The 27,293-nt window shown below is 39.3% G+C and overlaps 1 protein-coding gene across 3 annotated transcripts; it reads left to right on the top strand.

Annotated features, from left to right (window-relative positions):
* Window positions 1–10,939: 10,939 nt before the first annotated feature.
* On the top strand, window positions 10,940–25,524 carry LOC103709950 (protein-tyrosine-phosphatase MKP1-like). Of its 3 annotated transcripts, XR_003386249.2 has the most exons (3): window positions 10,977–13,641; window positions 24,835–25,077; window positions 25,207–25,524. XR_003386249.2 is itself a non-coding variant. In XM_026805762.2 (2 exons), exons 1-2 carry the CDS (start codon window positions 11,494–11,496, stop codon window positions 25,222–25,224), a joined length of 2,166 nt encoding a protein of 721 aa, XP_026661563.2. In that variant the 5' UTR covers window positions 10,940–11,493; the 3' UTR covers window positions 25,225–25,524. The 3 variants fall into 3 exon arrangements, 2 of the variants coding, with proteins under 2 accessions (XP_026661563.2, XP_008793723.2); XM_026805762.2 differs by lacking the exon at window positions 24,835–25,077 and having other exon boundaries at window positions 10,940–13,641; XM_008795501.3 differs by lacking the exon at window positions 25,207–25,524 and having other exon boundaries at window positions 24,835–25,184.
* Window positions 25,525–27,293: the final 1,769 nt, after the last annotated feature.

Below are 27,293 nucleotides of genomic sequence, written 5' to 3'. Positions count from 1 at the left end.
TCACACCCCATCGTCTGTCATATGTCAAGATTTATTCGACTCGAGTTCGATAGTGGAAAACTCTTTCTCCACTTTATATTACTGCCCTGGCCAAGGTCTTAGAACTCAGTCTAACAAATAACATAGGATCACTCCTCTTCTATCAAGGTCGATAGATTCCTTATAGGTGCATACCCTACTCCTACAGTGAACTTACCCAATCTACACTGCATGGACCCATATGGCTAGAGACCATGTATGTGTGCAGTCAAACTACAATAACCTCACTGTGAGTAGCCGAAGCACCGCAGGTCAAAGGACCAGTCACACTACTGCAACATCAAGCAAGTCACTGACGAGTGGATAGACATCCAAGTGACTTCTTGTCTTGGTCACGCTCAGTACCCTTGTTCTCTAACAAGCACCTACACTATCACTTCAGTGTCCCTATACTGTGGACTCAAGTCTCGTCCATCCAGAAGGAAAGTGATCTGTGCACTGATCGGATCGATCACCGTCCTCGTGATGATCCATTGATCAGGAGCATTTAGAAATTAATCACCAATGATACATGGCTCAAATTCTCAACTCTTGAGAATATGTATCATCATCTTATTAATTTCTTGGACGATTCATAGACACATAAATAATATGAATGAAAAGATGCCTTTTATTTATTCAATAATAAACAGTCAAGTACAAAATTATGTCCCTAGAATCAACAATGTGTCAGCCAAATTGGCTTCTAGGGCATACATCTAACAATCTCCCACTTGCACTAAAGCCAATTGGTCATATATCTTAGGCCCATCTTCTCAAGGTGGGCTTCAGTCTTTTGCTGACTCAGCTGCTTAGTGAACGGGTCTGCTACGTTATCCGCGGAGTCTACTCTCTGCACCTCTACATCATAGTCGCGTATGAAATGGAAGCGCCGCTCTATGTGCTTGGACTTCTGATGAGACCATGGCTCCATAGCTAGTGCTATGGTGCCAATGTTATCGCAGTAAAGTGTTATGGCATCTAATGACATTACACCTAACTCTGCAATTAACTTTTAATCAGAAGGTTTCCACTGCACCCTTAGATACGGCTTAACATTCAGCTTCTAAGGTAGAATCAGCAATGATCGGTTGTTTAGAACTCTTCCAATTCACCGTACCACCATTGCACAAGAACACGTATCCAGATGTTGACTTCCTGTCATCGACATCAGTCATGAAGTCTGAATCTGTGTACCCTTCTACCTTTAACTCTGATGATCCTCCAAAGACCAAGAATAAATCTTTAGTTCTTCTCAAGTACTTAAGAATATTCTTCACAGCTGTCCAGTGTTCTTCACCTGGATTCGACTGATATCTGCTTGTGACACTCACAGCAAGGGCTATATCAGGTCGTGTACACAGCATGGCATACATGAGGCTTCCTATTGCCGATGCATAGGGTATCTTGCTCATGCGTTGAATCTCTTCAGATGTGTTGGGGCACATCTTCTTGGAGAGATGAATTCCATGCCTTAGGGGTAAGAGACCCCTCTTGGAGTTTTCCATGCTGAACCTCTTCAGCACCTCCTCTATGTACATTTTCTGTGACAGGCCAAGCATCCTTTTAGATCTATCTCTATATACCTTTATTCCCAAAATATAGGATGCTTCCCCAAGGTCTTTCATGGAGAATTCTTTTGACAACCAGACCTTGACCGAGGTTAGCATGGGAATATCATTCCCAATCAGGAGAATGTCATCTACGTACAGTACGAGAAAAACGACAGCACTCCCACTAACCTTTTTGTAAACACACGGTTCCTCTTCATTTTTGATGAAATCAAACATTTTGATTGCGTCATCGAAACGAGTGTTCCAACTCCGAGATGCTTGCTTTAGTCCATAGATGGACCTTTGCAGCTTGCAGACCTTGTGATCTCCATCACTGGAAGTGAAACCCAAAGGCTGTTCCATATAGATATCTTCATCAAGATATCCATTCAGGAAAGCAGTTTTCACATCCATCTGCCAGATTTCATAATCATGAAATGCTGCAATGGCAAGCAATGTTCGGATGGATTTTAGCATGGCTATAGGTGAAAAGGTCTCCTGATAGTCAATGCCTTCGCGCTGACTATACCCTTTCGCCACAAACCTTGCCTTATAGGTCTCTACCTCTCCATCCGAACCTATCTTCCTTTTGTAGATCCATTTGCATCCAATAGGTACAATACCTTCTGGTGGATCTACTAAGGTCCAGACTTGGTTGGAATGCATGGAGTCTAACTCTGACTTCATAGCTTCCAGCCATTTCTCGGAATCGATATCAGATATCGCCTCGTTGTAGGTTTTGGGATCCTGTATGTGATCCCTATCTCCCACTAGGAACATTTCCTCGGTATCCTCTTCTAGTATACCTAAGTATCTATCGGGAGGATGGGAGACCCTACTAGATCTACGAGGTGGTCGAGGGACATCGTGTACTGGCTCTGTATGAATGGGTTCAATAGGATCCATGACTCGTTGCTTTTCAGAGACTTTCTCTTCAAGCTCAATTTTCCTCCCACTGCCTCTATCAAGGATAAACTGATTTTCCAAGAAGATGGCATGACGGCTCACAAACACATTGTGATCCTCTGAGACGGAAAAATTGTATCCTAATGACTCTTTAGGATATCCTATAAAACGAGCACTTATGGTCCTAGCCTCTAGTTTGTCCGCCTGTAGTCTCTTGACGTGGGCCGGACATCTCCAAATCTTGAGATGACCCAGACTTGGTTTCTTACCATGCCATATCTCATACGGTGTGGTAGGAACGGATTTAGAGGAAACTCTATTCAATAAATAAATCGCTGTGAGTAAGGCATCTCCCCAAAGGAACATAGGTAGATCAGTGAAGCTCATCATGGACCTGACCATATCCAATAGGGTCCGATTCCTCCTCTCTGACACCCCGTTGAGTTGAGGTGTACCCGGAGGTGTCCATTGTGAGACTATGCCGTTTTCTTTGAGATAGTCCCGAAATTCCCCACTAAGGTATTCTCCTCCTCGATCTGATCGAAGAGTTTTAAGAGGTTTTCCAGTTTGTTTTTCTACTTCATTCTTGAACTCTTTGAACTTTTCAAAAGATTCAGACTTGTGTCTCATAAGATACACATACCCATACCGTGAATAATCATCGGTAAAGGTAATGAAGTAAGAATAACGTCCCCTGGCTAGCACATCGAATGGGCCACATACATCTGTATGTACTAGGGTAAGTATTTCAGTGGTCCTCTCCCTATATCCTACAAAGGGCAGTCTAGCCATTTTTTCTTGAAGACAGGACTCGCAAACTGGATATGACTCGGAAGTCAATGAGCCTAAAAGCCCATCTTTATCCATTTTGTTTATTCTGTTTTCTCCAATATGGCCAAGCCTGAGGTGCCACAAATATCTTTGGTTTATCTCATCCCTGGATCTCTTGGATCCTTTGGCATTCACTTCTTGCTCGGTAACATTCACAGATACATCCATATGTAAATGATAGAGACTGTCGATCATGAAACCACGTGCGACTATTTTATTTCTTAAATAAATAGAACAGCAGTCTTTGTCAAATGTAAAAACATGACCTTCCTGTGCTAGACATGAAACAGAAATCAAATTTCTGCTAGCAGCAGGTACATAATAGCAGTCTCTAAGTAATAAACTAAATCCAGACGGTAGTCGCAGATGGTAGGTGCCCACAGCCACAGCAGCAACTTTTGCCCCGTTGCCAACCCGAAGGGTTACCGCACCTTCCGCCAGCCTTCTACTTTCCTTTAGACCCTGCATGGTAGTGCACAGATGAGCACTAGAACCAAAATCTATAACCCAACTAGAAGTAGAAGAAACCGTTAGATTAGTTTCAATTATGAGCAAGTCTATACCTTCTGAAGGTGTGTCACCTTTCTTGTTCTTCAGGCTCTCGAGGTATGAAGGACAGTTTCTCTTCCAGTGGCCTTCGACATTGCAGTGGAAACATTTTCCTTTGTCGTTAGCCTTTTTCTTTTGAACTTCCTTCTTTGGCTTCTTGTCTTTCTTCTGCTTCTTAGCAGGCTTCTTTTTTTTCCAAGTAGACTTTCTCTTGGAACCAGAAGTCAACTCAGTAGCAAGGACATTGCCCCTTGAACCTTTCAAGGCTCCCTCAGCAGTTACCAACATGTTGATTAGTTCAGTCTTAGTGCATTCAATCTTATTCATGTGGTAGTTTACTATAAACTGACCAAATGAATCAGGAAGTGACTGTAGGATCAAATCCACTTGTAATTCCTTGTGCATGTCCATACCGAGCTTCTCAAGCTCCTCTAGGTCCTTGATCATGGTCAGACCGTGATCATGGACAGACTGCCCCTCGCGCATCTTCGCCTTGAAAAGCCTCTTGGACACTTTAAAACGAGCTGTGCGACTCTGCTCACCATACAACTCTTGCAGGTGTGCTAGTATGTCCCTAGCAGTCTTCATACTTTCATGCTGGCATTGGAGTTCATTAGACATGGATGCCATCATATAGCATTTTACTCTAATGTCATCATCCAACCACTTTTTATGCAACTCACGCTGAACATCAGTAGGACGTGCTGGTAGTGTGGGGATATCTGAATCGAGTATGTAGCCTATTTTCTCACAATCCAAAACAATTTTGAGATTTCTAAGCCAGTCTTTGTAATTGGTTCCGGTCAGTCGGTTGGTCTCAAGAATACGGATCAGAGGGTTTGAAGCCGACATTGTATCTGCAGAGAGTAAAGATTCTAGTTAGACTATTTGTACTTGATCCTAATCTGTTCTAAGGTCTTTTAGAACAAATGTGACTCCCACTATTTTCTCGAATCCCTTACACTCCCCTGGTAGGGAAACGGAAATCCCACACGACTAGGGTTTCTAATGGGTACTGCGATCCCACCGATTTACATGCCACCTCACCTAACAGTTATTGGTGACACATAGATGGATGAGTGTACAACTCTTGTACAATGCTTCTCAAGCATGTTGCAGTGCAACTTGGTCTCTAAGCCATGAAGACCTCACCTAACAGTTATTGGTCCCATTTCTTAGTTAAGTCAGACCCACCGTATAACCGTAGGAATAAAGTCGTCATTGGGTCCTCACCTAACAGTTATTGGTGCCCAACTCCACCTTTACCCTACAACATCTCATGTCTATAGAGAGGTCCAGCCCCCCGATGCAACTTGACCACTGTGTCCAGCCGAGACAAATCAACATCAGAAAGGCCTTAGCAGCTCTACTACAGTGGAAGACCTATTGACTTAATATTGGTTAATCAGGTCTTAGTGTTTGCAACTTGAGCCCTTCATAAGAGGTAATCGAACAATTGGCCAGGTAAGCAGGTGGGAGGCTCTCCTTACTCAGAGAGTAAGGTCCTAATTAAGTAACCACCTTTCATGCTTTCCTAGACACCAATTAGATCAATTAATCTAATATGACTTGCTCATGTCGGTTCACTCTCGACTTGATTGAGGAGGTTTTGATTTAGGTCTCAATTGGGTTTGCTACATCACATGTAAACCTATCTACCCGACTCTCATTCACATCACATGCAAACGGCGCATTGCAGGCAGTTATAATCGCAGCAATAATTAAAGCTAAACTTTAACTAGGTGATGATCATGGATTCTAATTAGGTCGTATTACAAGCACATGCACATCAATCGATCAAGTGGTCTTCAACTCTTGAATTGGTTCCAAGCCTTCTTGATTCGATCCTTGATCAACTCTTGATCCCATCGCCATCAACCGCTTAGATCACCTTTCATCTCATGCCTTTGCTTCAGCTTGATTGTTGATGTACATCACATCACAGAAATACAACCAGATGTAAAATAAAAATAAAAATAAATTACATCTCCTTTTAGGAGGCACGCAGGCCTCTCAAAACATCAAATAAGATGCATGCAAGCATCTGAAAAATTACATGACATCGCAGATCACATCGCAGGTCATTACATTTGATACCAAAAGAGTTTGAATCCTATGATCATCACCGTATGCAACAATTATAATTTTCAGATCTGAAAACTAACTGATTGTATCATGACATAGGTCGCTGATCATGCTAATCATGATTCTAAACTTTGTAATCCCATTAACAATGCATTTAGAATCATCTTTTTATCACATAAAAATCAGCATGCAAAAAATCAGCACCCCTGAAAAATCTGCATGCAGAATTTTTCAGCATGCATGATCATTCAATTTTCAGATCTAATATGCCTTTAGATATTTAATTCTTACCTTAATCTACGAAGCCTAGGCTCTGATACCACTGTTGGGAACCCGCCCATGCCGCTGATATTTCAAAAATTAAATCAGATGGCAGCGGAAGAGGCATGTGCGGGATCGACGTTCATCGCATGAACGTTGTTTCGAGACCTTTCGTAATTAGGTAAGAATTAAAACTTTTAAAACTAATAGAAAGATCAAATCTTCACCTTGCGCGGGTAGATGATCACCGCAAATTTGAATTCGTGGTTTTGGAAGAGGGTTCGCTTGAAGCCGTTCAAACGTCCGGCCTCTACGGGTATCCACACGAAGTAGAGGACCGATCAATATTTTCTTGTCTCCCCGGGGTGCTAGCTCCCTTGCAGAGACTTCCTTTGATGGCTGATCTCCTCTCTTTCTTTCAACTCTTGAAAGTGCTTGAGAGGAGGAAGAAGAAGGATGAAGAAGAGGAAGAAGAAAGAACCCCACGCAGCCTTCTTTTGTTCCTTGCGTTGGATGAAGGAAGGGAAGGGGAGGAGGCCGCCAACACTTGGAGATCCTTTTCCCTTGCTTGCGGCTGAACTAAGAGAGGAGAGGGGCTGGTGGCGGCAGCAAGAGGGGGAAGAGAGCACACACCTAGGGCGCCGGCCCTAGGTCCCTTTTTATAAGCATCAAGGGCTCCTACAAGTTAGGAGCCCTTGACAACCTTCTTTCTTTGGAGCGCCGGCCCCTTCTCTCTTCTTGTCGCCCTAACCAATTGGAGAGGGGCTGATGCCCCTCTTACTTGGTTAGCCTAATCCTCTTCCAAAGAGGATTAGGTGCCTCTCTCATGGTTTAATCCTAATCTAATTAGGATTAGCCAATTTTGGGTTCAATCTATGCTAGTCCTAATCCAATTAGGACTTGAATGAACCATGACTCAATTGAACTCTTCAATCCTAATCCAATTAGGAGTCATGTTGATTCATTAGATTAATAATTAATTTAGACTTAAGAAATCCTAATCCAATTAGGATGTATTTAATTTTAGTCCTAATCCAATTAGGACTCTATTTGAATCCGAAGTCCTAATCCAATTAGGATTTCTAGGAATCCTACTCCAAGTAGGAATCCAATTTTAATTCAAAATTCCTAATCTCATTAGGATTGTAGGAATCCTATTCTAAGTAGGAATCCCAGTCCTACTCCAACTAGGATTCCCAGTCCTAATCCAATTAGGACTCTAGGAATCCTACTCGAAGTAGGATTTGTGTTTAAGTCCAATTAATTAATTCCCTTTGTTCCTTCTTCAACTTCTTATCAATCAAATTGATTACTTGTGATTCCTAATCACGATTTCAACCATCGGATCGGTCAATACTTCTAGTGTGTGTGACCCCATAGGTTCTATTCTGACTGGTAGTGAGATATATTGTGATCTCTATCACTATATCATTGAAAACTCCTTTCAATGGGTTGGAACGATTCCAACTCAACTCATTAGGGTTTATCGATCATCAAGATAATCCCTATGAGTCCCACCATCCACCAGTGACACCTAGCAGCATGTAGTGGCTACCCAGCAGAATGGAATGATGAACCTCTAGGTGCAGTTAACGTGTGATACAGTCCTACTATCGTGGATCCCTACAGGACGGAGGTCATGGACAACTCGTCAAACCCCATCGTCTGTCATATGTCAAGATTTATTCGACTCGAGTTCGATAGTGGAAAACTCTTTCTCCACTTTATATTACTGCCCTGGCCAAGGTCTTAGAACTCAGTCTAACAAATCACATAGGATCACTCCTCTTCTATCAAGGTCGATAGATTCCTTATAGGTGCATACCCTACTCCTACAGTGAACTTACTGCAGCCAATCTACACTGCATGGACCCATATGGCTAGAGACCATGTATGTGTGCAGTCAAACTACAATAACCTCACTGTGAGTAGCCGAAGCACCGCAGGTCAAAGGACCAGTCACACTACTGCAACATCAAGCAAGTCACTGACGAGTGGATAGACATCCAAGTGACTTCTTGTCTTGGTCACGCTCAGTACCCTTGTTCTCTAACAAGCACCTACACTATCACTTCAGTGTCCCTATACTGTGGACTCAAGTCTCATCCATCCAGAAGGAAAGTGATCTGTGCACTGATCGGATCGATCACCGTCCTCGTGATGATCCATTGATTAGGAGCATTTAGAAATTAATCACCAATGATACATGGCTCAAATTCTCAACTCTTGAGAATATGTATCATCATCTTATTAATTCCTTGGACGATTCATAGACACATAAATAATATGAATGAAAAGATGCCTTTTATTTATTCAATAATAAACAGTCAAGTACAAAATTATGTCCCTAGAATCAACAATGTGTCAGCCAAATTGGCTTCTAGGGCATACATCTAACATAAATGCTGGCATAATTTAGAACAGAAGCCTTTGCCTAAGCTATAAAATATTATCATATGGGTTTTGTTTCCAATTATTGTTTTGAGAAAGTAATGCAGTCTGAGAATTTACTTACCCTCTATCCTTCCTACCCCTAAATAAATAAATAAATAAAGCAAAATCCTTGCTGTATTAGAAAACTATTGCAATATAATGAGAATTGTTAGTAGTAGAAGTAAAATTTAAACATATATGAAGCATTTTAATAAATAGTTTTGAAATATAAAATCTTTTATCACGAAAGTGGAATTCATGTACTTTGAAAGTTCAGAAATAGTCTCATTGCTTTTTTTTTCTTCTCCATTTTTTATAGTTCAGATGCCACCATCAGAGTTCAAATCCTAGACTTATTCTAAGAAGAAAGAGATGCCCACTAGTTGAACGAAGACTAGCCGGTCATAAAGAGTTTTAATACACCAACAAATTTTATTAAACTAAATGTTACTATTACAACACCGACTCTCAAGTTGGTACGTGTAATTGACTCTTTGTGATTGTTGCTAATAAAACCATATTGAGTTGTTTTGAAAATAAAATGATATGGGAACCGTAATTTAAACTTTTTTTTATTCTTTCTCTTTTTTGATTTCTTTTATTTGTGTTCTAAAAAATTAACAATAATAAAGATGCTAATTTAATTGAAAAGAATCTTCACAATAATACAAAGAATATCAATCACATTCCAAAATTAAGTGCATCATAAAATACAGTCATAAAATATGCTAATCAAAATTGGAGAGTCATTTCCATTTAAATTCAAATTACCAATTTAACCATCACTAGTAGACATTCAATGGACTGGAACTATCAAATCCGGAGTTAATATAGGATTGAAAATTCATAGAAAGGTACGAATTGGCTGGTTATGGCCATACTTAGTGTTAAATGTTTACCATGGCAGCTACTAAGCCAAATTTCTAAGTGCTAGAGTAGAAATATTTTCTCTTATAGAAATTGTAATGCTCTCTCAAGGAAGTCCTATCATACCAAAACAACAAATTCTTCCAAATAAAGAAGAGGGACTTAAGCCAAATCATGGAAAAATTGAATTCAAATATATCTCCATATCATAACTTTAATAAATGATAGCTCTATTTACTTTCTCTTCCTTTATATCTTAGTTCCTCAATTAAAGCTAATTGGGCTAGTCAGCTGCCCAGTACTTCAAGAGTGAAGTCCCAATTTTTTTTTTGGACAAAGCTTACTAGTGAAGTTTGAGTGGAGTATAATATCTTAACATTTATAACTACATTCATTTGTTGACAATCAGCAATACATTTTGTTAACATTTTGCTAGTGAAGTCCCCTTTTTGTATTTTACTAATCACAATTTTTATAAATTTCAGATCCTAATATGAATAACTGTAATTACTATTTAGATATATTACAAATACTTTTACATCAAGAATAAACATGAATAATATAGTTGTTTTTATTTAATTATTTTTTTTATCCTTTTTAATAATTTAATGCATCATAATACCAACATAGTCTAAAATATCCGGCTCCCCTTATACATAAATCCAGAATTCTCCCCCTAATAACGTAAGAAACTAACAGCCTAATTGGTATGATATTTTTCTATTTTTAATAAAAAATAGAAATATGGAAATTAAAGTAGGAAACATGTCCAATAAATATTTTTTTAATAAAATTTTAACTATTCTAAAAAATCTAAAAGTGAGATATTTTTATGTCCATGCTTATTTTTAAAAGTAGGTTAACGCCTCCTAACTCTCCTATTTGCGCCTCCGGGCTCTCCTCTTCTTCCCACCCTGAGCTCATCCTAGTTCTATCTTCGCCTTGACCCTTAGACGTTCTGCCCGGCCCTCTGACACTTCACCTTGACCCTCCGCATAGATTTGGTATATGATAAATTAGAGGCGAGAAGTAGTGATGGAGAAGATGGGGGCAACCAGTGTTAAAAAAATAGCGATACTAAATATGGTACCTATTTTCAAAAATATAAAAAAATCAAAATGCTTTTCCTATTTCTAATTTATTTTTTAAAAAAAAAGATGCCAAATGGAATCTAATATATCCAATCAACAATTCAAATCAACACTTGCATGTTTAATATCTAATATTAATAAGCTTCATATCACTACTTAATACAAATGAAGGTGGCCCACCACTAATTGTATTGTCACCAAAACCATGCAAGGGAGTGGAAAAATAAGAAATCATCTCTAAGCATCCTTTAATTAAGCTAACCAAGCTAATTTCTAGTTAGTGGTTCTAACAAACTATTAAACAAACATTAACATGCTTCAAATTGGCACTTCAATACTTGTAAAAAAAAAAAAAAAATTCTTAGAACATAATTCCTTCTTTTGATATTTATATATTAAAAAAGGAACTACGAGCCCATGGTTCCCACTTGCTCCACGTGTCGCAGTACACCGTATTAATAAACTCACACTTTACCCACCATCATCTACCTTTCCTGAACACTGCGTGCTGCTCTCCATTCTCTCTCTGCCCCTCCTCACATGCATAGCATGACTTTAACCATTCCAACGAATCCGAAATAGACGCGTGGACCCCACTGTACGATGACGTGGCGTTGACCGAGCCATAACCCAGTCAAAGAGTCGCCATTCCAACCCGACGCCCACAGCGGCGCCGTACTCTTCCATCCCATTGAATGCATCCCCCTTTCTATTTCCTTTCAAAATCCACTCGCTTACTCGGTCGTCGCTCTCCCCGGTCGCCGTTCTTCTCTCCGGTCCCGCCGAGATTGCTTCCACCCATCGGTCACGGGCTTTAGGTGAAACAGCAAACCGACGAAGAAGCCGTAGCTATATTAATGGACGGCTGCCCGACCCCATCGCGACGGCAGTGAGATAGCATGGACGGCGAGGATACTCCCACCCCCAGGAAGTCCCTCTGGCGCTCCGCCTCCTGGACCGCCCGCTCCTCCCCCACGTCCCAACCAAACCTGCCCCCGAACCCGGCCCGCCCGCCGGCGAAACTCGGCCGGCTCGCCCTCCCGCCTCTCCAGCCTCTCTCCGTCGCCCGCCGGCCGGTCCTGAACGAGTGGCCTCGCCCCGGCTCCGACGACTCCGGCGAGTGGCCGATTTGCCGGAATTGCCCTCCTCCGACGCCGTCGGCCGCCGGGTCGTCGTCGTCGTCGTCGTCGGCGGCGGCGGCGGCGGCGACGGCGAGGGAGTGCTCCCGGGTGGCTGATCACGTCTACCTGGGGAGCGACGTGGCGGCGCGGGACAGGGACGTGCTCCGGCGGCACGGGATCACGCACGTGCTCAACTGCGTGGGGTCGGCGTGCCCGGAGTACTTCCGGGGGGAGCTGGTCTACAAGACGCTGTGGCTCCACGACTCCCCCGCGGAGGACATCACCAGCGTCCTCTACGACGCCTTCGACTACTTGGAGGACGTCCGGCTCCACCGCCCCGACGGCCGCGTCCTCGTCCACTGCCGCCGAGGCGCCTCCCGCTCCGCCGCGCTCGTTATCGCCTACCTCATGTGGCGCCAAGCCCTCTCCTTCGACGACGCCCTCCGCCGCGTCCGCGCCGCCCGGGCGGTCACCGACCCCAATCTCGGCTTCGCCGCGCAACTCCTTCAGTGTCAGAGCCGCGTCCACGCGCTGCCGCCCAGCCCCGGGTCGGCCCTCCGGGCCTACCGGATGGGCCCCCACTCCCCCTACGACCCTCTCCACCTCGTCCCCAAGGCCGTCGCCGACCGGCTTCCCCGATTCCTCGACTCCCGGGGGGCGTTTCTCGTCCACGTCCCGGCGGCGATCTACGTGTGGGTCGGCCGCGATTGCGAGCCGACCATGGCCGCCAGCGCCGGCGGGGCGGCGCTTCAGGTCGTCCGCTACGAGCGGGCCCAGGGGCCGATCGTCACCGTCCTGGAGGGCTCCGAGCCGCCCGACTTCTGGGCCGCCCTCCGTGACCCAAATTCTTCGAGCTCCGAAGCAACGGATCTTGATGTCGGGGTGGTCGGGAAGAGGAGGGTCGAGCTCTATGATCTTGATTTCGAGATCTTCCGGCGGGCGCTCAAGGGCGGCGTGGTGCCGCCGCTCCCGATGCCGGGGAGCGAGGCCGAGACCCGGCTTCCGGCGAGGGAGAGCGGGTGGAGCCGGTTGAGGCACAAGTTCTTGAAAGGTGGGATAAAGGAACTTGTGACAGCAGCAGCGGCAGCAGAGGTTGAAGGATCTAGTGATGAGCAATCAGTGACAGGGGATCAGGTTCCGTCGCCAGGCTCCTTCTCGGTCGAGTCGAGCACCACTCCATCGTCTTCGTCGGCTGACTCTTCTTCTACTCTGTTCACATTTTCTCCGGCATCGTCATCTTCTTCTGATTGGTACAATTCCTCGCCGCCGAGATTGGATTTATTTGGGACACCACTGATTCATCTTGATTCTAAGTCACTACCTTTGCACAAGAGAATGGAGAGGGAAAAAGATGCATCCGTTTCTGTTTCTTCTGGTGCTCCTCGGTCTCTAGCTGAGCGTAGAGGAACCAGGGCTCCCTCTCTTGCCCTGTTACCGGAGGCTGATGACAAGAAGGCGAAGATCTCCCCCAGAGATATAATAAGGGATTGGTGCTATTCTCCTCCTTTCATTTCAGAATTGGAAGAAGACCGAGGAACCATGGATATAGAGCAAAGGCTTTCATTGGATTCATCTCCAGACTGGATGGATGCTGAGGAAGAGAGTGTTAGCACTGAAGGTCATGCTCGGTTAACTCATGCAGTTCTTTTCAGGTGGCCTGATATGGAAAAAGTGGAAATAATTCACCCCGGGGTCCTCGACTCTGAATCCGTGTTTGTTTTGTTAGCACCGAAGTCTAAATCAGGTAGAAGAAAGACAAAGAAGAATATTATGTATGTCTGGCTAGGAAGACAGAGTCCGCAGATGAGCTGTGGCAGTGGGAGTGAGATGAGTGAAGGAGACGGAGATGATGGGCATACATATTTGCATAGGATTGGCACCGAGTTTTTTGATCATATGGGGCTTCCAGCCGATATTCCTGTACAGGTATCTAATAAATTCTTGAAAACAATGACTTGCATACCTGCACTGCAATTTTGATTATACACTGCACAAACTAACTTGTGGAAGTGACATGCTGATTATTACTTGCCTTTCAATAATTACTGTTATTTTTGCTGTTGATATTTATTGCAAAATGCAAAGGAAGCAAAAACCTTTTCATGTTATTTGGTTGGCAAATGATGTCATTATTTGATGTCTTTATAATGATAATTCTATATGGATTGACCTTTCAACTGAGGACAGATTCTAATGAAAATCTATGACAGTGTTAGATCTTTTGATGTCTAAACACATTTTGTTGCAAGTAGGGGAGTGAAGTGATGTACTTATACAATCTAAGCTTAGATCTTTGTTGTCATATGAGGACTTGATCACTGCAGCTGCAATAAAATTATACACTATCTATCTCAACCTTTCCGGCTAAGATTGAGAAAGGAAATAAAGGGATTATGATGTGGTTTTCCTGTCATGATTCCAACTGAGAAGTACTATACAGTTCTTACTTTTAACTTATAAAGGGCTAGAAAGTAGTTACCTTCAACTGTACTTTAATAACAAATGTAACTCATATTTGTAAACTCACTAATATAGATTGTTCTTAAATTATTTTTATGGATCCCAGCTGTTTATACCAGGCTTCATGGTTATGGTAAAGAATGCCATAAGATACAACTTCTCTTCCTTATGTAGGTTGAAGAGCTGATATTCAATTCATGATTTCTGCCTTCTTTGACTAAATATGGAAAGCCAACTGGGATGAGCTTCTTAACTTATATGGAACCCAACATGTATAATTGCCTTTGCTATCTTTTGTAGCATCATGGAGTAGAATCCCCTTTTGTTTCACTCTTTTAGGGTTTGAACTATCTAGAGTGGGTTAGCCTTGTAATTTTGTTATTTTACTGGCATAGGTTTGGCCCATAGAATAAGATGTGTCGAGTCATATCACCCATTTAATAAACATGTCAATCTAGTGTTTGAATATTTGATCCCTTTTAAAGTGGTCATGTTTACCATGTTTCGATGTTCTGGTAGTTTATCACCCAAGGTGTTTAACGGAGGAGTTAACACCCTTTTAAGTCAGTTTGCATATGTTATGTGCATTTTCAACCTAACCCTTTAGAAAGTCAATAATTATGGTTTAATGCTTTTGATGACCATAAATCCATTATTATCCTGATGTAGGGCTAATCAAATGAGCAAGCCATTAGTGAGTAGCTCGTGTTCTGCTCTCTGTTCAGCTTGAAAAGGACTTGCTGTCAGAAAACAAGCTGAGAATGAAATTTGCCTAGCTTATTCGGTGGTTGGTTCAAATAAACTCGAAATACAATCACTAGTATATTTCATGTATTAATTTAGTTACTAATTAGAATAGAAATTTGATTTTTTGTATTTATTTATTACGCACTAACATATTTTATATAAAGAACTGTGCCTCTTGACAACGTTTAACCATAACAACCATAATTATAGAGCCTTTTCTCTAACTATTTCAAATCAGCTTTATACAAATCCTCATTCACCACGTATTTTTATTTAGGCTACCTCTAATATTATTTCAAGCTATTCCATATATTTTCATAGTTCTTTCAATGTGATCTTAGGTCTTACCCTCCTACTATATCCTTCAAAACAAATGGAAGTACCCTCCTACTATATCCTTCAAAACAAATTGCTGCTAATAGCTGTAATTGTTAATTGCTAATGAAAATTCCAACCAGTGCATTGATATAGAATAATGGAAATTAGCTCAAAGGAATTTCTTGATGGACCTCAAGGTTTAACAAGTCCTTTAGATGAGTTTGTTGTAGACAACTTGTGTTTGACTTGAAATTAACTTAATTGAGCTTATGCTTAGTTTGATTATAAAAGAAGCCAAGCTTAAGCATGGCCCTAGTTTGCTAATTTCTGCTTGTTTACACCCATATCTTGATGGATGTCCATGATTAAATTTATACATCCTCTTTAGCTTGCTACATGGCTTTGAAGCCCTTTCTATTCTAACAAGTTGATAAAATATCTACCAATTGCTCTTATAGAAGGGTTTTGCCCACCCATGGTTGTAAAGACTTAACAAATGGTCAGAGTGTCCTTCACTCTTAAAGGAGACTTCCACCATTCAATACATGCTCGAAACTAAACATTGCCCTTATAGAGGGCTTTTGTCCATCTCATGTCGAGGCTCATTCCTTCCCAAGCCAATTGAATCTTAATTTATCCTTGTAAAGGACTTTCATCTATGTAATCACTGTGCTTATATGCATTAATACCATGGTCTGAATTGAGCCAGCCCTCATTCCTAATGGGCTATTGCCCAATCAACAAAATAATACAGTCTAAACCAGATTTTGTAGTTTGGATTGAATCCAACTTTCATCTTACAGCTGTGCTCATTTGCACCTAATCCAAGGGTTGAATTAATATTGGCCCTTATTCTAGATAGATCTTTCATCCACGATGATTGAATGGTAGAGACTAAAGTTGTTTTACTCTCAAAGAGGGCTTTCATGCATCTAACAATGGCATATCCACATCTGGCCATTTTTGATCAAGATTATTCCCAGCTCTAATTTTCAAGGGGATTTTTAAACAACAATGATACTCATCTAACACTTAATGTCATAGTCCGATATAAAATTGACCCCTATTGGCGAAAAATGTTTCTACCCATCTAATGGTGACTCTTTTATGTATATCAATCCAATGATCAAGTGCTATGGTCATCTACTTTTCGAGGAAATTTTTCTTGAAAAGGCTCCTTTCTGAAAGCTATCCTGAGAAGATGATTGTTTTGCTGCCTTTTTTAAAGCTTAGGTCGACCCTTTAGTCTCTTGCATAATAAGGGGTGTTCTCTTTCACTTTGAGAGGAAAGGAAAAGACCAAGCCTTGCCTTCTTAGGCCTTTTCAATCCACTTGACCCTAATAGTCCTATCAAATCACTCTAATTAAGCCATAAAAAATCCTTACTCTCCGTTTTTGGATGAGATGTCTCAACTAGGTCTTTCAAGGTGAGCTTACATAATGCTTTTCTTTCTTTCTTTTTCTTAACTCCCTTGCTCTCAGATGCATAAGGGATGCATGCCTATCTTTCTCTTTTCTTTATTCTTTTGTCTCACTCTTTCTTCTATGATAGGTGTATGGAGCATTGTGCCTAGTGTACCATAGGTCTTGATTGATAATACATCTCATCCTGTTTATTTCATGGGTAATTGCCCCCTTTAATGGGTCCCCAACCAAACTTTTCTTTCATTGCTAAATTGGGCTTAGCGACCTCGGAAACAGCGTCACCCTTGTTTCAAAGTAATGAAGTGTAATATAGAAAACTTCGAACTTTTAACGAAAATGGCCTTTTAGTCCTTGAGAGGGGCTTATTCTCCTGGAGCTGAATTAACACAGGATTTTGAGTTTTTATGGAGCTAGATTAAAGAGGACTTTGAATCTTTCTCAAATTCTTAATAGAAATTACCATATACGTAAACACAAAACAAATTCATGAAATGAAACTAGAGGAGAACTTTGGGTCTCTCATGATAAAATAGGTATTTTTATCCTTTGGAACTAAATGCAAGGAGAATATAAATCCTCCAAGAAGTAAGAAACCTCATATTTAAGTTTGATTAGCTAAGTGAATGCTTAAAATAAATGATCATCGCATATGGAACTTGGAACTTGGAATTAAGCTTTCTAAGTATTTCATAGCTAAATGGGGGCTCCACAGTGTCCAATTAAAGGAGGATATTATTCCTCCATGAACAAAGTATAGGTTTTAGGCTTGTGCATAGATATGACAAGGAATATTCCTAGAAACAAACTTGAAGAAGAGACTTAAGCGCCTGGAAGCCAATGCTTGACAACTCAATCTTTTAGGTTGAAGTCTCATGTTGGAACTTAGTCTCTCTGAAAAAATAACTGAGCTTAGAGCATGGATTTTTGAGTTTACAATATTGTTAAAGTCTTTGGACTCAACTAGTTTCCCTACTAAAGGTTTTGGCACTATAATGTTCGGTTTGGACTTTGAAGGATTCTTTCCTTTTGATCTGGTAATGTTAAATTACATTTAGCCCTCTAGGCCCAGCTTGCATGGATAAATGTAGGTACAAATCTCTACATGTATGACGCAAAGGAGTATGTGTGTTCAATCCTCCTGGATAATTAACTAATTCAGCTTTGGCCTGGTGACATAGCACAAGCATGAGAGCGCAAAGAAACAAGATAAACACCATCTATTCAAAACAAGCCCAAGGCTAGAAAAGGAACAGTATCATCCGGAACTCATAGATCTATTTTGGCTTCACAATGGAAAACTACAACTTTCTTTTTGAAAGGAAAAAAAAGAAAAGCAGTTTCATTAATAAGAAGAAATAGTTCAGACTCATGAGAGACTCCTTACATATAGGACATAGAACTTCTATTGAAATATGTTCTAGTATAGTTATACAATAAAAACTAAACTGAAGTGCTGCTAGGTAATGATTCTTACTTCTATGGAATAAAGGGAGGCTTACTTTCACATGGTTATGTCACTAACACATATTGACTGTCTGACAAGAAAACTTGAAAGAAATCTATGTCCCAAGCTATCGGGTGGTGTCATGAATGGTAGCAAGCAGGGTCGGCAGAATTGTCCCGGACCGGGCAGTTCCGGCCATTCTGACTAGTACCGGCAGCTCATGGGTACGGTTCCGGCAATGGAAACAAAAATCGTTACTGGTGCCGGAGAAAAAGGAAAGAGAGAGTGAGCGGGCGAGGGAGAGGGAGGGAGGCCGGCGGAGGCCGCGGGAGGCGAGGCCGCGGCCGGTTCTCCTATTTCGAACGAAACAGGGGTCCGGCCGGTTCCTCTATTTCGAACGAAACAGGGGTTCGGCCGGTTCCCTTGTCATGTTGTGACTCCCTTGTTTACAACTTTGATACCATTGAAATTATATTTGATCATGGTTAATGGATAAAAGTTGTACCTTTAATAAATTCTTTATCAACTGCCATGTCCATATCAAATTCACTTTGTTGACATTCCCAGCATGTTGAAGCACCAACCTTCAATGTGTAAGGGAAAAGTTCCACCTTCTTTAACCTGCAATTTTTCATGTAATCAGAGAACCTCTTGATTTCAGCAACCCAGTCAAGGAAGCCTTGGTATTCTATTGTCTCTTAAAAGCTGGAAGATTTATCTTCATATGATAGTCTTCATCTTGGTGTCTTGTTCATGTAGCATCTCTTTGAATAATAACTTCATCAAGCTCCTCACTACTACACCCTTCTTTGTAGGGTTGAAATTGGCTATTTAGCTTATTCATTGGATCACAATCCATGTGACTGCAAGCACCATCATCATCACAGTACATAAGTTGATCTAGAGAGAGTTGATTCGACCCATCAACTTCGTAGTAGATTGATCTTTGAGTCACCTTGAGTGATGTGCTAAACACATCTTGAGTCACTTATTAACCATTTGTTGTGTTGTTCTTGGAGGTGCCATTGCTTTTATTTGTTGTTGAATGCTGTTAGGCCAAGGAAGAACTCACTTTGATACCACCTAATGTTAACATCATCCTCTTAAAACAAGGCCAAATCTAAAAACAAAAAACTGTCTTCTTTAGCTCACAAATCAACCTTGGCTTCACAACAGAATACCACAACTTTCTCAAGAGAAAAAAAGGAAAAATAATGTTATTAATAAGAAAGAATAATTTAGCCTCACTGTAAAGACATCTTATATAGGCGACAGTTTCCTTGACAACTCAAATAAAGTTATAAATAGGACTCTATTCTAGCAGTTATGAAATAAGGAAACTAGACTGTTGCTGGGTAATAATTCCTACTCATTGTGGGAACAAAAAGAGCCTCACTTTTACTTGGTCATGTCACCAGCTAACACATGTTGATCTATCCGAAATAAGGGAACCCTAAAGAAACCTACATCCCAAGCTATTAGCTGGTGTTTTCGTAAATTTTGGCGACTTTGCAAGTCTTCTAATTTAATGATGACTTTGCCCAGCAGGCCTGTTCCAACTTGAACTTTACTGATCCCATCAATGATTGAACTCATCCTTGGCATGATTTGCATTTCCTAGGCCCTGAGTCCATCTTCTGTAAGCTTAAAGGGGACTAATCCTTTGGTTTAAACCCTCCATGAGTTCTGTTGTGGTTGAAATCTGGCCTGAGGGTGACCACGCTGGAAGAAGCTGAGTGAGGTCTGCTTGGTCGGAATTGGGTGCCTCCATGCTAGAGTAGGACGATCCATTTTGCCTCCCATCAAGTTCAATCTATTGGATCTAGCTAGGAGAACTTAAATTGATTGAATCTTGTTGGTGATTTTCTTCTGAATACAATTTGATTTAGTCTTTGAGCCAGCTAAAAAGAAAATGTAGCACAGCCCTTCAACTCCTGTCATGTAACTAGTTATGTCCCTTGAATACTTTGAATTTCACACTATCTTTGTTTTCAATACATATGGGATTTTAGGAATTGTAGGATAGGGCTAGGATACATGTAAGGTACTCATTTGGAGTATCATATTTTTAGAAATTAAAAAAAGGCTTCATATACTTCTTAGATATATTTAGGGTTTTTTTTTTACTTTTAATGGATGCTAACCTTTTAATTATGGATCTGATGTATGGCTAATTTTAGAATATGTAACATTGATGTTATTTTATGGAGTAAGTATGGACCATGTCCTATAGATTTTTTATCATGACCAAATGATGGAGTTTTTCGATGTTGATGTTGCCAAAAGCTTGAGAACAGTAGTTTGATGGCATGGTATGTTTTATTAGCATATTTCAGTCATATCCTGTTTTATTCTTTCGAGATTTGTCATACTGGTGCATCAAACCATGTTATGTTCATGTGCATGCTGCATAAACATAATGAAGTTGACAAAATAATAGATTTTGTGGATGCTGTTGATATTGTATTATGTTTTATTGTTGTGTTCTAGAATTACATTCTTTTAACTATTTGTTATATTGGTATCATGTCATGTTGCATCCATTTGCTTGCTTCATAGGTTACTATGAAGCAATTTTGGACTTAATCCTCTGAGTCTACTCAAAGGTTTACTATCTAAACCCTAAGGTATTACCTTTTGACTAAGTTCTCCAAGTGACTAAGTCATTTGATTGTTCTATTGTTGTATTCTAGAATTACTATATATATATATTTAAAGATTTGTTATTGTTATCATATAATGTTGGATCCATTTACTTTCTTCATAGGTTACTATGAAGTAATTTTGGGCCTAATCCTCTGAGTCTACTCAAAGGCTTACTCTCTAAACCCTTGAGTATTACCTTTTGACTAATTTCTCCATATGACTAAATCATTTGAGGCTTTGAGCTTGACATATTTAAATTTGGACTTGATTACCTGAGTATAACTAAATTTAAAATGTTATAGTGTTTTTCCATGTGAACCCTGTTAAATTATTCTTGATTAGTCCTCTGAGTTTAGTTAATTATGAAGATGGTCATTTGATCCTCTTAAACAAATCATAAGCAAAGCAAAAATGGCCTTCATCTCATAAAATAGGGAAATTCGAAACAAAATGATCTCCACATCATTAGATTGTGCATAATGAAAATAGAGATTGTGTGCTCTTTGCCAAGCCATATATTACTGAGCAATTTATGGAAAAAACGTTTTTCTTCTACTCTTCTTTTCAGCACTTCAGAACATGATCTCGTAATTGGAAATGCCCCAAGATGGGCAATAATCAATAGTAGCTTTTGATCCTATTGGCAGCCATATATATGTGAGTACGATAATTTCTTGATCAAAATTATCCTTATCTCTCTAAGGAATCATTTCCTTTTGAGAGATGGCCTGTGGTCCCAAACCAAGAACAAACCCAATCTGACTTGACCTATTGTTACCCGTAGTTGTGGAGCAGTACAAAGGAGAATATAAAAGAAAAGAATATGGTGTCTTCTTTTCTGTTCTTCTTTTTCTTCATTTTTTCTACTTTGAGAAGAAATGATGTCTTCTACTTGGCCTCCACATTGTGAATTCAGTCCAATGCTGTTTTTCTTGCATCAAAAATCTTAATTTGTTTGCAGATTATTGCCGATATTGCATATCTGAAATAAATTCTAGATCTTAATAAGTGTAGAATCAACCTTTTGTTTCTTTACTAAATTAAAGTCAGTGACTGTCAATGACTAAGATTACAGACTTGTCCTAGATCTAAATGGGCACGAAAAAAATGAGTTGCATGCAGGTAGTCTCAAAGTGATAAATTTTTTCCTCAACAACCTATTTCTTGTAAGGTTGTCAGAAAACAGGTGTTTAAGATTGGTATCGTGTGTCATTAATGTCATACGTCTTGAGCGAGGGGTATTTGAGTGGACTATCAAAAGTAATAATCTTGAAGTACTGACCCATATAGGTGCACAATGTGATGTTATCTTAATTGTTGCATATGATTGAAATGGTAATCCAAATGGTAAATGGAGGTAGAATGTTAGAAACCATCAAAGAAGTAAATGCAATATGTATAGTCTCTAATAGAAGGTGACGTATTTGGTCCCTGAATGATTATGAACAATACCAAAATTATTAGAAGAATTCATTTCACTAGATAAAAGCATATGGTCAAGTGCTTTGACCATAACCATACCGATTAAATCATATGCAAGTATCATAGTTTTTGACATTCTTTGAAAATCTGCCCGTCAATTTAACATCAGCTATTGACCAGTTTTCTCAGGACCTGGGCCCTTCATCAGTGTTGTTTGATAACAAACGCTGGTCAACCAAAAGTATTGAAGAAGACAGAGACTAAAACTAGAAGCCGATAAATGATCTAGTATAAGGTGCTCTAAATCAGATGGACTAGGCTCTGGAACTAAAAATTGAAGGTTTTAAAGTAAAGAATGGGAATGTGACAGAGATAATCTTACTGATTAATCTCCCTCACTCTTAGGTTGGACCTAGTCCTTTGGCCTATATGAGGATAAACATTGCATAAAACATGTAAAAGAAAAGGGAGACATGGAGTAGGCTCACTCATAAAAGTTCATACGAGGAATGTATAGGACATTTGGAAGAGTTGGCAAGTCTGTAGGTTTCACTACACTATATCTGAATCAAGTAGAAATATGGTTTAATGGGGCCAATCTATGATATTGATCTAGGAGGTCAGGGGCATTGATCATGCGGTTAGACTGGAGAAACCTAGTTTTGTATCTTTTCTTGTCTAGAATCGAACATATGAGGTCAATGAAGCAGGAGACATTGATGATGATGGAAAATTGGAACTATTTGTGTCATCACAGAAACTTTTCAAACATTGTATAAATATGCTTGGCAAGCTGGCAAGCTGAGTAATAGATGCATTAGTAGCCACTCCAGTAAATGATTTCTAGGTACATGCATGCCCAGCGAGTTCTATTAGGTTCTTTTTATCAGGCTTTGGAGAGATGAAAAGTGAAGGACCATGTGAGGGCCAGAAGATAAAGTACAGATATGTGCTTTTAGAAAATGATGTTATAATAATGAAGACATTGATGAGACAGCTCTACTTAAAATTTCAGGATTTTGGGCCTGAAATGAAGTCGAGGAACTGGATTGGAACAATTAAGATGACTACATATGTGTTATCCAATGATGTGGCTGTTGACAGTGACAAGCTACCGACTGTTTGCTCTCAATGTTAGCATGAACATCCCTAGCTAGCAAGAATTCATGAAGGGCATCATGAGGATTTTATTAGATGCAAGTGCAATGGTAAGATATCTAAATGCATGAAGACAGCTGGCAAGTGTGGCTAATCCAAAGAACCCAACTGTTAAAGAACCAAAAGTACAAGAAAATAATTTGGAATATATTTTCAAGGAGAGAACAAACAGTTAATGCCGAGCCTAATAAAGATCACAAGATGTATGTAAAAAAAAAAAATTAAATTAAAAGATGCAACAAATAAAAAATGAAAATATATAAACAAAAACATTTCACTTTTGGCAAATGGTGGCAAGATATATGGAAAATGGTCGCCAAGCTAAGGAACGTCAAAATGTCCAAAGAAAATACCAAAAGAAATTGCAAAATTTATATAAAAAAGTGAGAAAGTAGATCAGAGGGAAATATACCAGAAATCTAGGTTTTTCAGATGCTAACATGGCCATCTTGGCCATGTCTTATAGTGGTAATGAAATACTTTTTCCTAACAGGGCACTAGGTGGGTCAAAGATGCCACAGGAAGGTTGGGGAAGTTGAGTTTGGTGGTAGGCCAGTCTGAGCTTGCTGACAGTCATTAAATTATGCTGGAGAAAGGATGCCTTTGTATGAAAATATGGATCCGTCACCAAAGATCTTCACAACTTCCTTCAGTGAAAATATTGATGCACACACCTATACTCAAAGGTCACATTGGAGATAATCAACCAATATCTCATGATAGATTTTCAAAGTTATCCTAAGAAGTCTTGAGGAGTATCATGAGGCTCTTATAACATAACGGCCCAGGAACATGGTTAAGTGGATTGCAATCATGTACCTGAAACCAGTAATGAGAATGATAAATCAAGTTCTCAATTTTACAACTAGAATAGGTTAATGCTCTTTCATGTAGAATGTGGCTGCCATACATCTATCAGCATGTATAGATAGTACATATAGCTAACAGTAACAAATGACAAGGTTGACAAGAGATAATATGCAAATATTGTTTTCTTGTCTCATAAGCCATTCAGCCATCTAGAACTGATAAAGAAGCATGCTAAGGCTTATGTGCGAATGTGAACAGAGGATTTCTTCCTTGTCGGTTTCATTGCTATCATATATTGGCCTGCAAAGGCCGTTTTAATGTACTTATGACACGATTACTTCAACATTGAGACTTCTAAAATGCCAAGTACGGGTGTCAAAGAAAATGTATTTTGCTGATCTGGGAGGAGTTATTTGCTCACCTATCCTAGTAGCACGTGTAAATGGGTCTTCCCAGAACTGGTTGAGTGTGGTGAAATTTTTTTGAGTTGCCAAGCAAGTTACGTAATTTTCTTTTTCACCTATGACCTATCTGTGCCATGAACATCTGGTCAGTTGACTCTACTTTGTAGTTTGTTTAAAACAAATATATGTTTTCAACATAACTTCTTCGTCTTTCTTCTTTTTGTTATGGTTTGTTTTGTAATTCAACCTGATTTTGTTGTTGCTGTTTTATTGTGTGATTGATAGATAATTAGAGAGGGCGAGGAGCCAGAGCAGTTCTTGAACCACCTGTTTTCATTTCACCAAGCTAACAAGAGTAGTCAGAGTTGATAATGCTAAAGATGACTTATGAGATTTGGAGCTCCAACTAATCTTTCCAAGCACAGAAGCAATGGTTGAACTGGATGAATCGCAGCAGGATAACACAAATAAAATTAATTTAGACAATTTCAATTCGATGTGAAAGTGTAACACGCATGATATTTAACGGTCAGTCAACACTGAAAGGTGTCAATGTATATGTCCAAATTCTGGGAACCATGAAATACATATATTTATGCTTGTCAACATAATGTCTGACTCCTTGAGTTTATTCACATAAATATTTACTTGGTGCAGATTACTTTAGGATTATAGCACAAGGGACAGGTGATTGAAGGTGTTGCAGACACACGCCACCACCAGACGATGTGAGACAAAGCACAACAAATTTCCTAATGGAGAAAATTAAATCATTGGGGGATAAATATAACAGACAAGAACTTGTAATTGTATGACCACACCTATGTGATGAAGTTGCGCAAATAAATTCTTTCAATGATATGTAAAAGTTTGGCATGTGGAATTCGGTTCATTTTTCTCATCAGGACCATTATGACTGAAGAAGATGTACAAGATATCACATATTGCTTCAAGAAATGGTTATTCTATCTCCTACAAGCAGGCACTCAGGCTTGTCAGTGCGAAAAGCATTATTAAGTGAAAAGATTGTGCCGTATGCTTGTGCAAAGCACATTTTCCATCAGAAATGCTAAAGATTGCTATAGAGGTGATAGTAGATCGGATAATATTCGTCCAAATTTATTTTCATATCTGAATCTATTAGATATGGATAGAAATTTGAGCATCCGACTGATATCTATATTCATATTTGTCAAAAAAAAATAGGTTTGAATAGATAACTATTCAATCCGTATTCAAATATCCGATTCCATTTTTAACTTTACCTAATTTTTTATAGTCTTATGAACTTTTAAGAAAAATAAACGACTATATTAATATGCTATTAACTTGATTTATCGTTCACTTCATAATATTTTTAGTTTTACGAATATAAAATTTAATAATTTAATTTATATTTATATTTGATTTGTACCCGTTTCTGTTTAAAACAAATATAGATATAAATTTTTGCATTCGACTAGCATTCCTATTTTTATCTATATTTATCAAACAAAACAAATATGGATATCGATATACTAGTATCCGATTCGATTTCAATCCTAGATTGCTGATTGTATTTCTATCAGCAATTGGCATGGCTTTATAAAGTTCATGAAAGTGCTTCTTCACATAAATAACTAGGTGCTAAACTAGCTCCACTCAATGCCGTAAAAGTCTTGGATGCCAGCACCTCATTGAGCTGGCACGTTAACATTGAATTACCAATCAAGGCAATTGAGAAAAATGAAAAGAATCAATGTACGGTCTCATTTGATGAACACCCAAACCATGCACTTCTGGGGGGGTTTGAATAAAAATTACATGTCACCAAAACAGGACTGCCTTCCAATGCCATAAATTGAGCTAACCTCATGGTAGCATATTAAAACATTTCAGCAATTTATGAGCTAGATATTTACTAGTTGGTATTAGATATTTGCAATTGACTGTAGGAATCATACCAAGTGAATCAAGATTTAATCCTTAAAAGGCAATTATTTTTCTTGCCAAAAAAGGGATAAATCTAACTATAAAAATCAATGGAAAGGATGTAAATGTTTGATTGACTGCAATTAGCAAGCTGCAGCTGCAATTGCCTGCAATAGAATTACAGATGCCTAAAAGAAATATATGGATGCCTGTAAAGCCCCAAAAACGTATAATTGGAATTGCAGCCAAATTTCAATACAATTCCAATAGAATCTTGTAATTCAGAAAACCCTTTAGAAAGGGTCGCTTAACACTCCAACTATTCCATTTTCCGTATCCTTGTAATTAAAATATTATTATTGTACTAAAATACTATTACAACATTATAATATAATAATATTATTATAATATTTAGGTTGGGAACTGTACCCAACCAATAATTGATTGGGTTGGGTCGGGGACAAGTAAGAGAAATGTTTTCATGTTGAGTTCAGTCAGATTTTTAGGTTGTGTCAAGATGCTAGTTATGTATTTATAGCTAAAATATAACAATAAATAATTAAATATAAAATAACTTAGAATTTAAATAAAACCAAAAGGAGTAATTTAAATCATTCAAAAAATTTTAATTTCATCCAAGTAATTGATTGTTCTTAAATTTACAAACTACAAGTTTAATACACACATATGCCTACATGCATTCATGCATACATATATAGATATATATGAATATAGATAAGCAATCTTACCAGCTACTTTGCTCATCAATCCTTCCCACCAATATTCAGTATTTGGAATTCCCAAACCTCCCATTGCCTTATGACTTCTTGTGC

This window comes from Phoenix dactylifera, chromosome 14 (genome assembly GCF_009389715.1).
Source record: "Phoenix dactylifera cultivar Barhee BC4 chromosome 14, palm_55x_up_171113_PBpolish2nd_filt_p, whole genome shotgun sequence".
Taxonomy (NCBI): Eukaryota; Viridiplantae; Streptophyta; class Magnoliopsida; order Arecales; family Arecaceae; genus Phoenix; species Phoenix dactylifera.
This window is presented reverse-complemented; position numbering and strand designations above follow the sequence as displayed.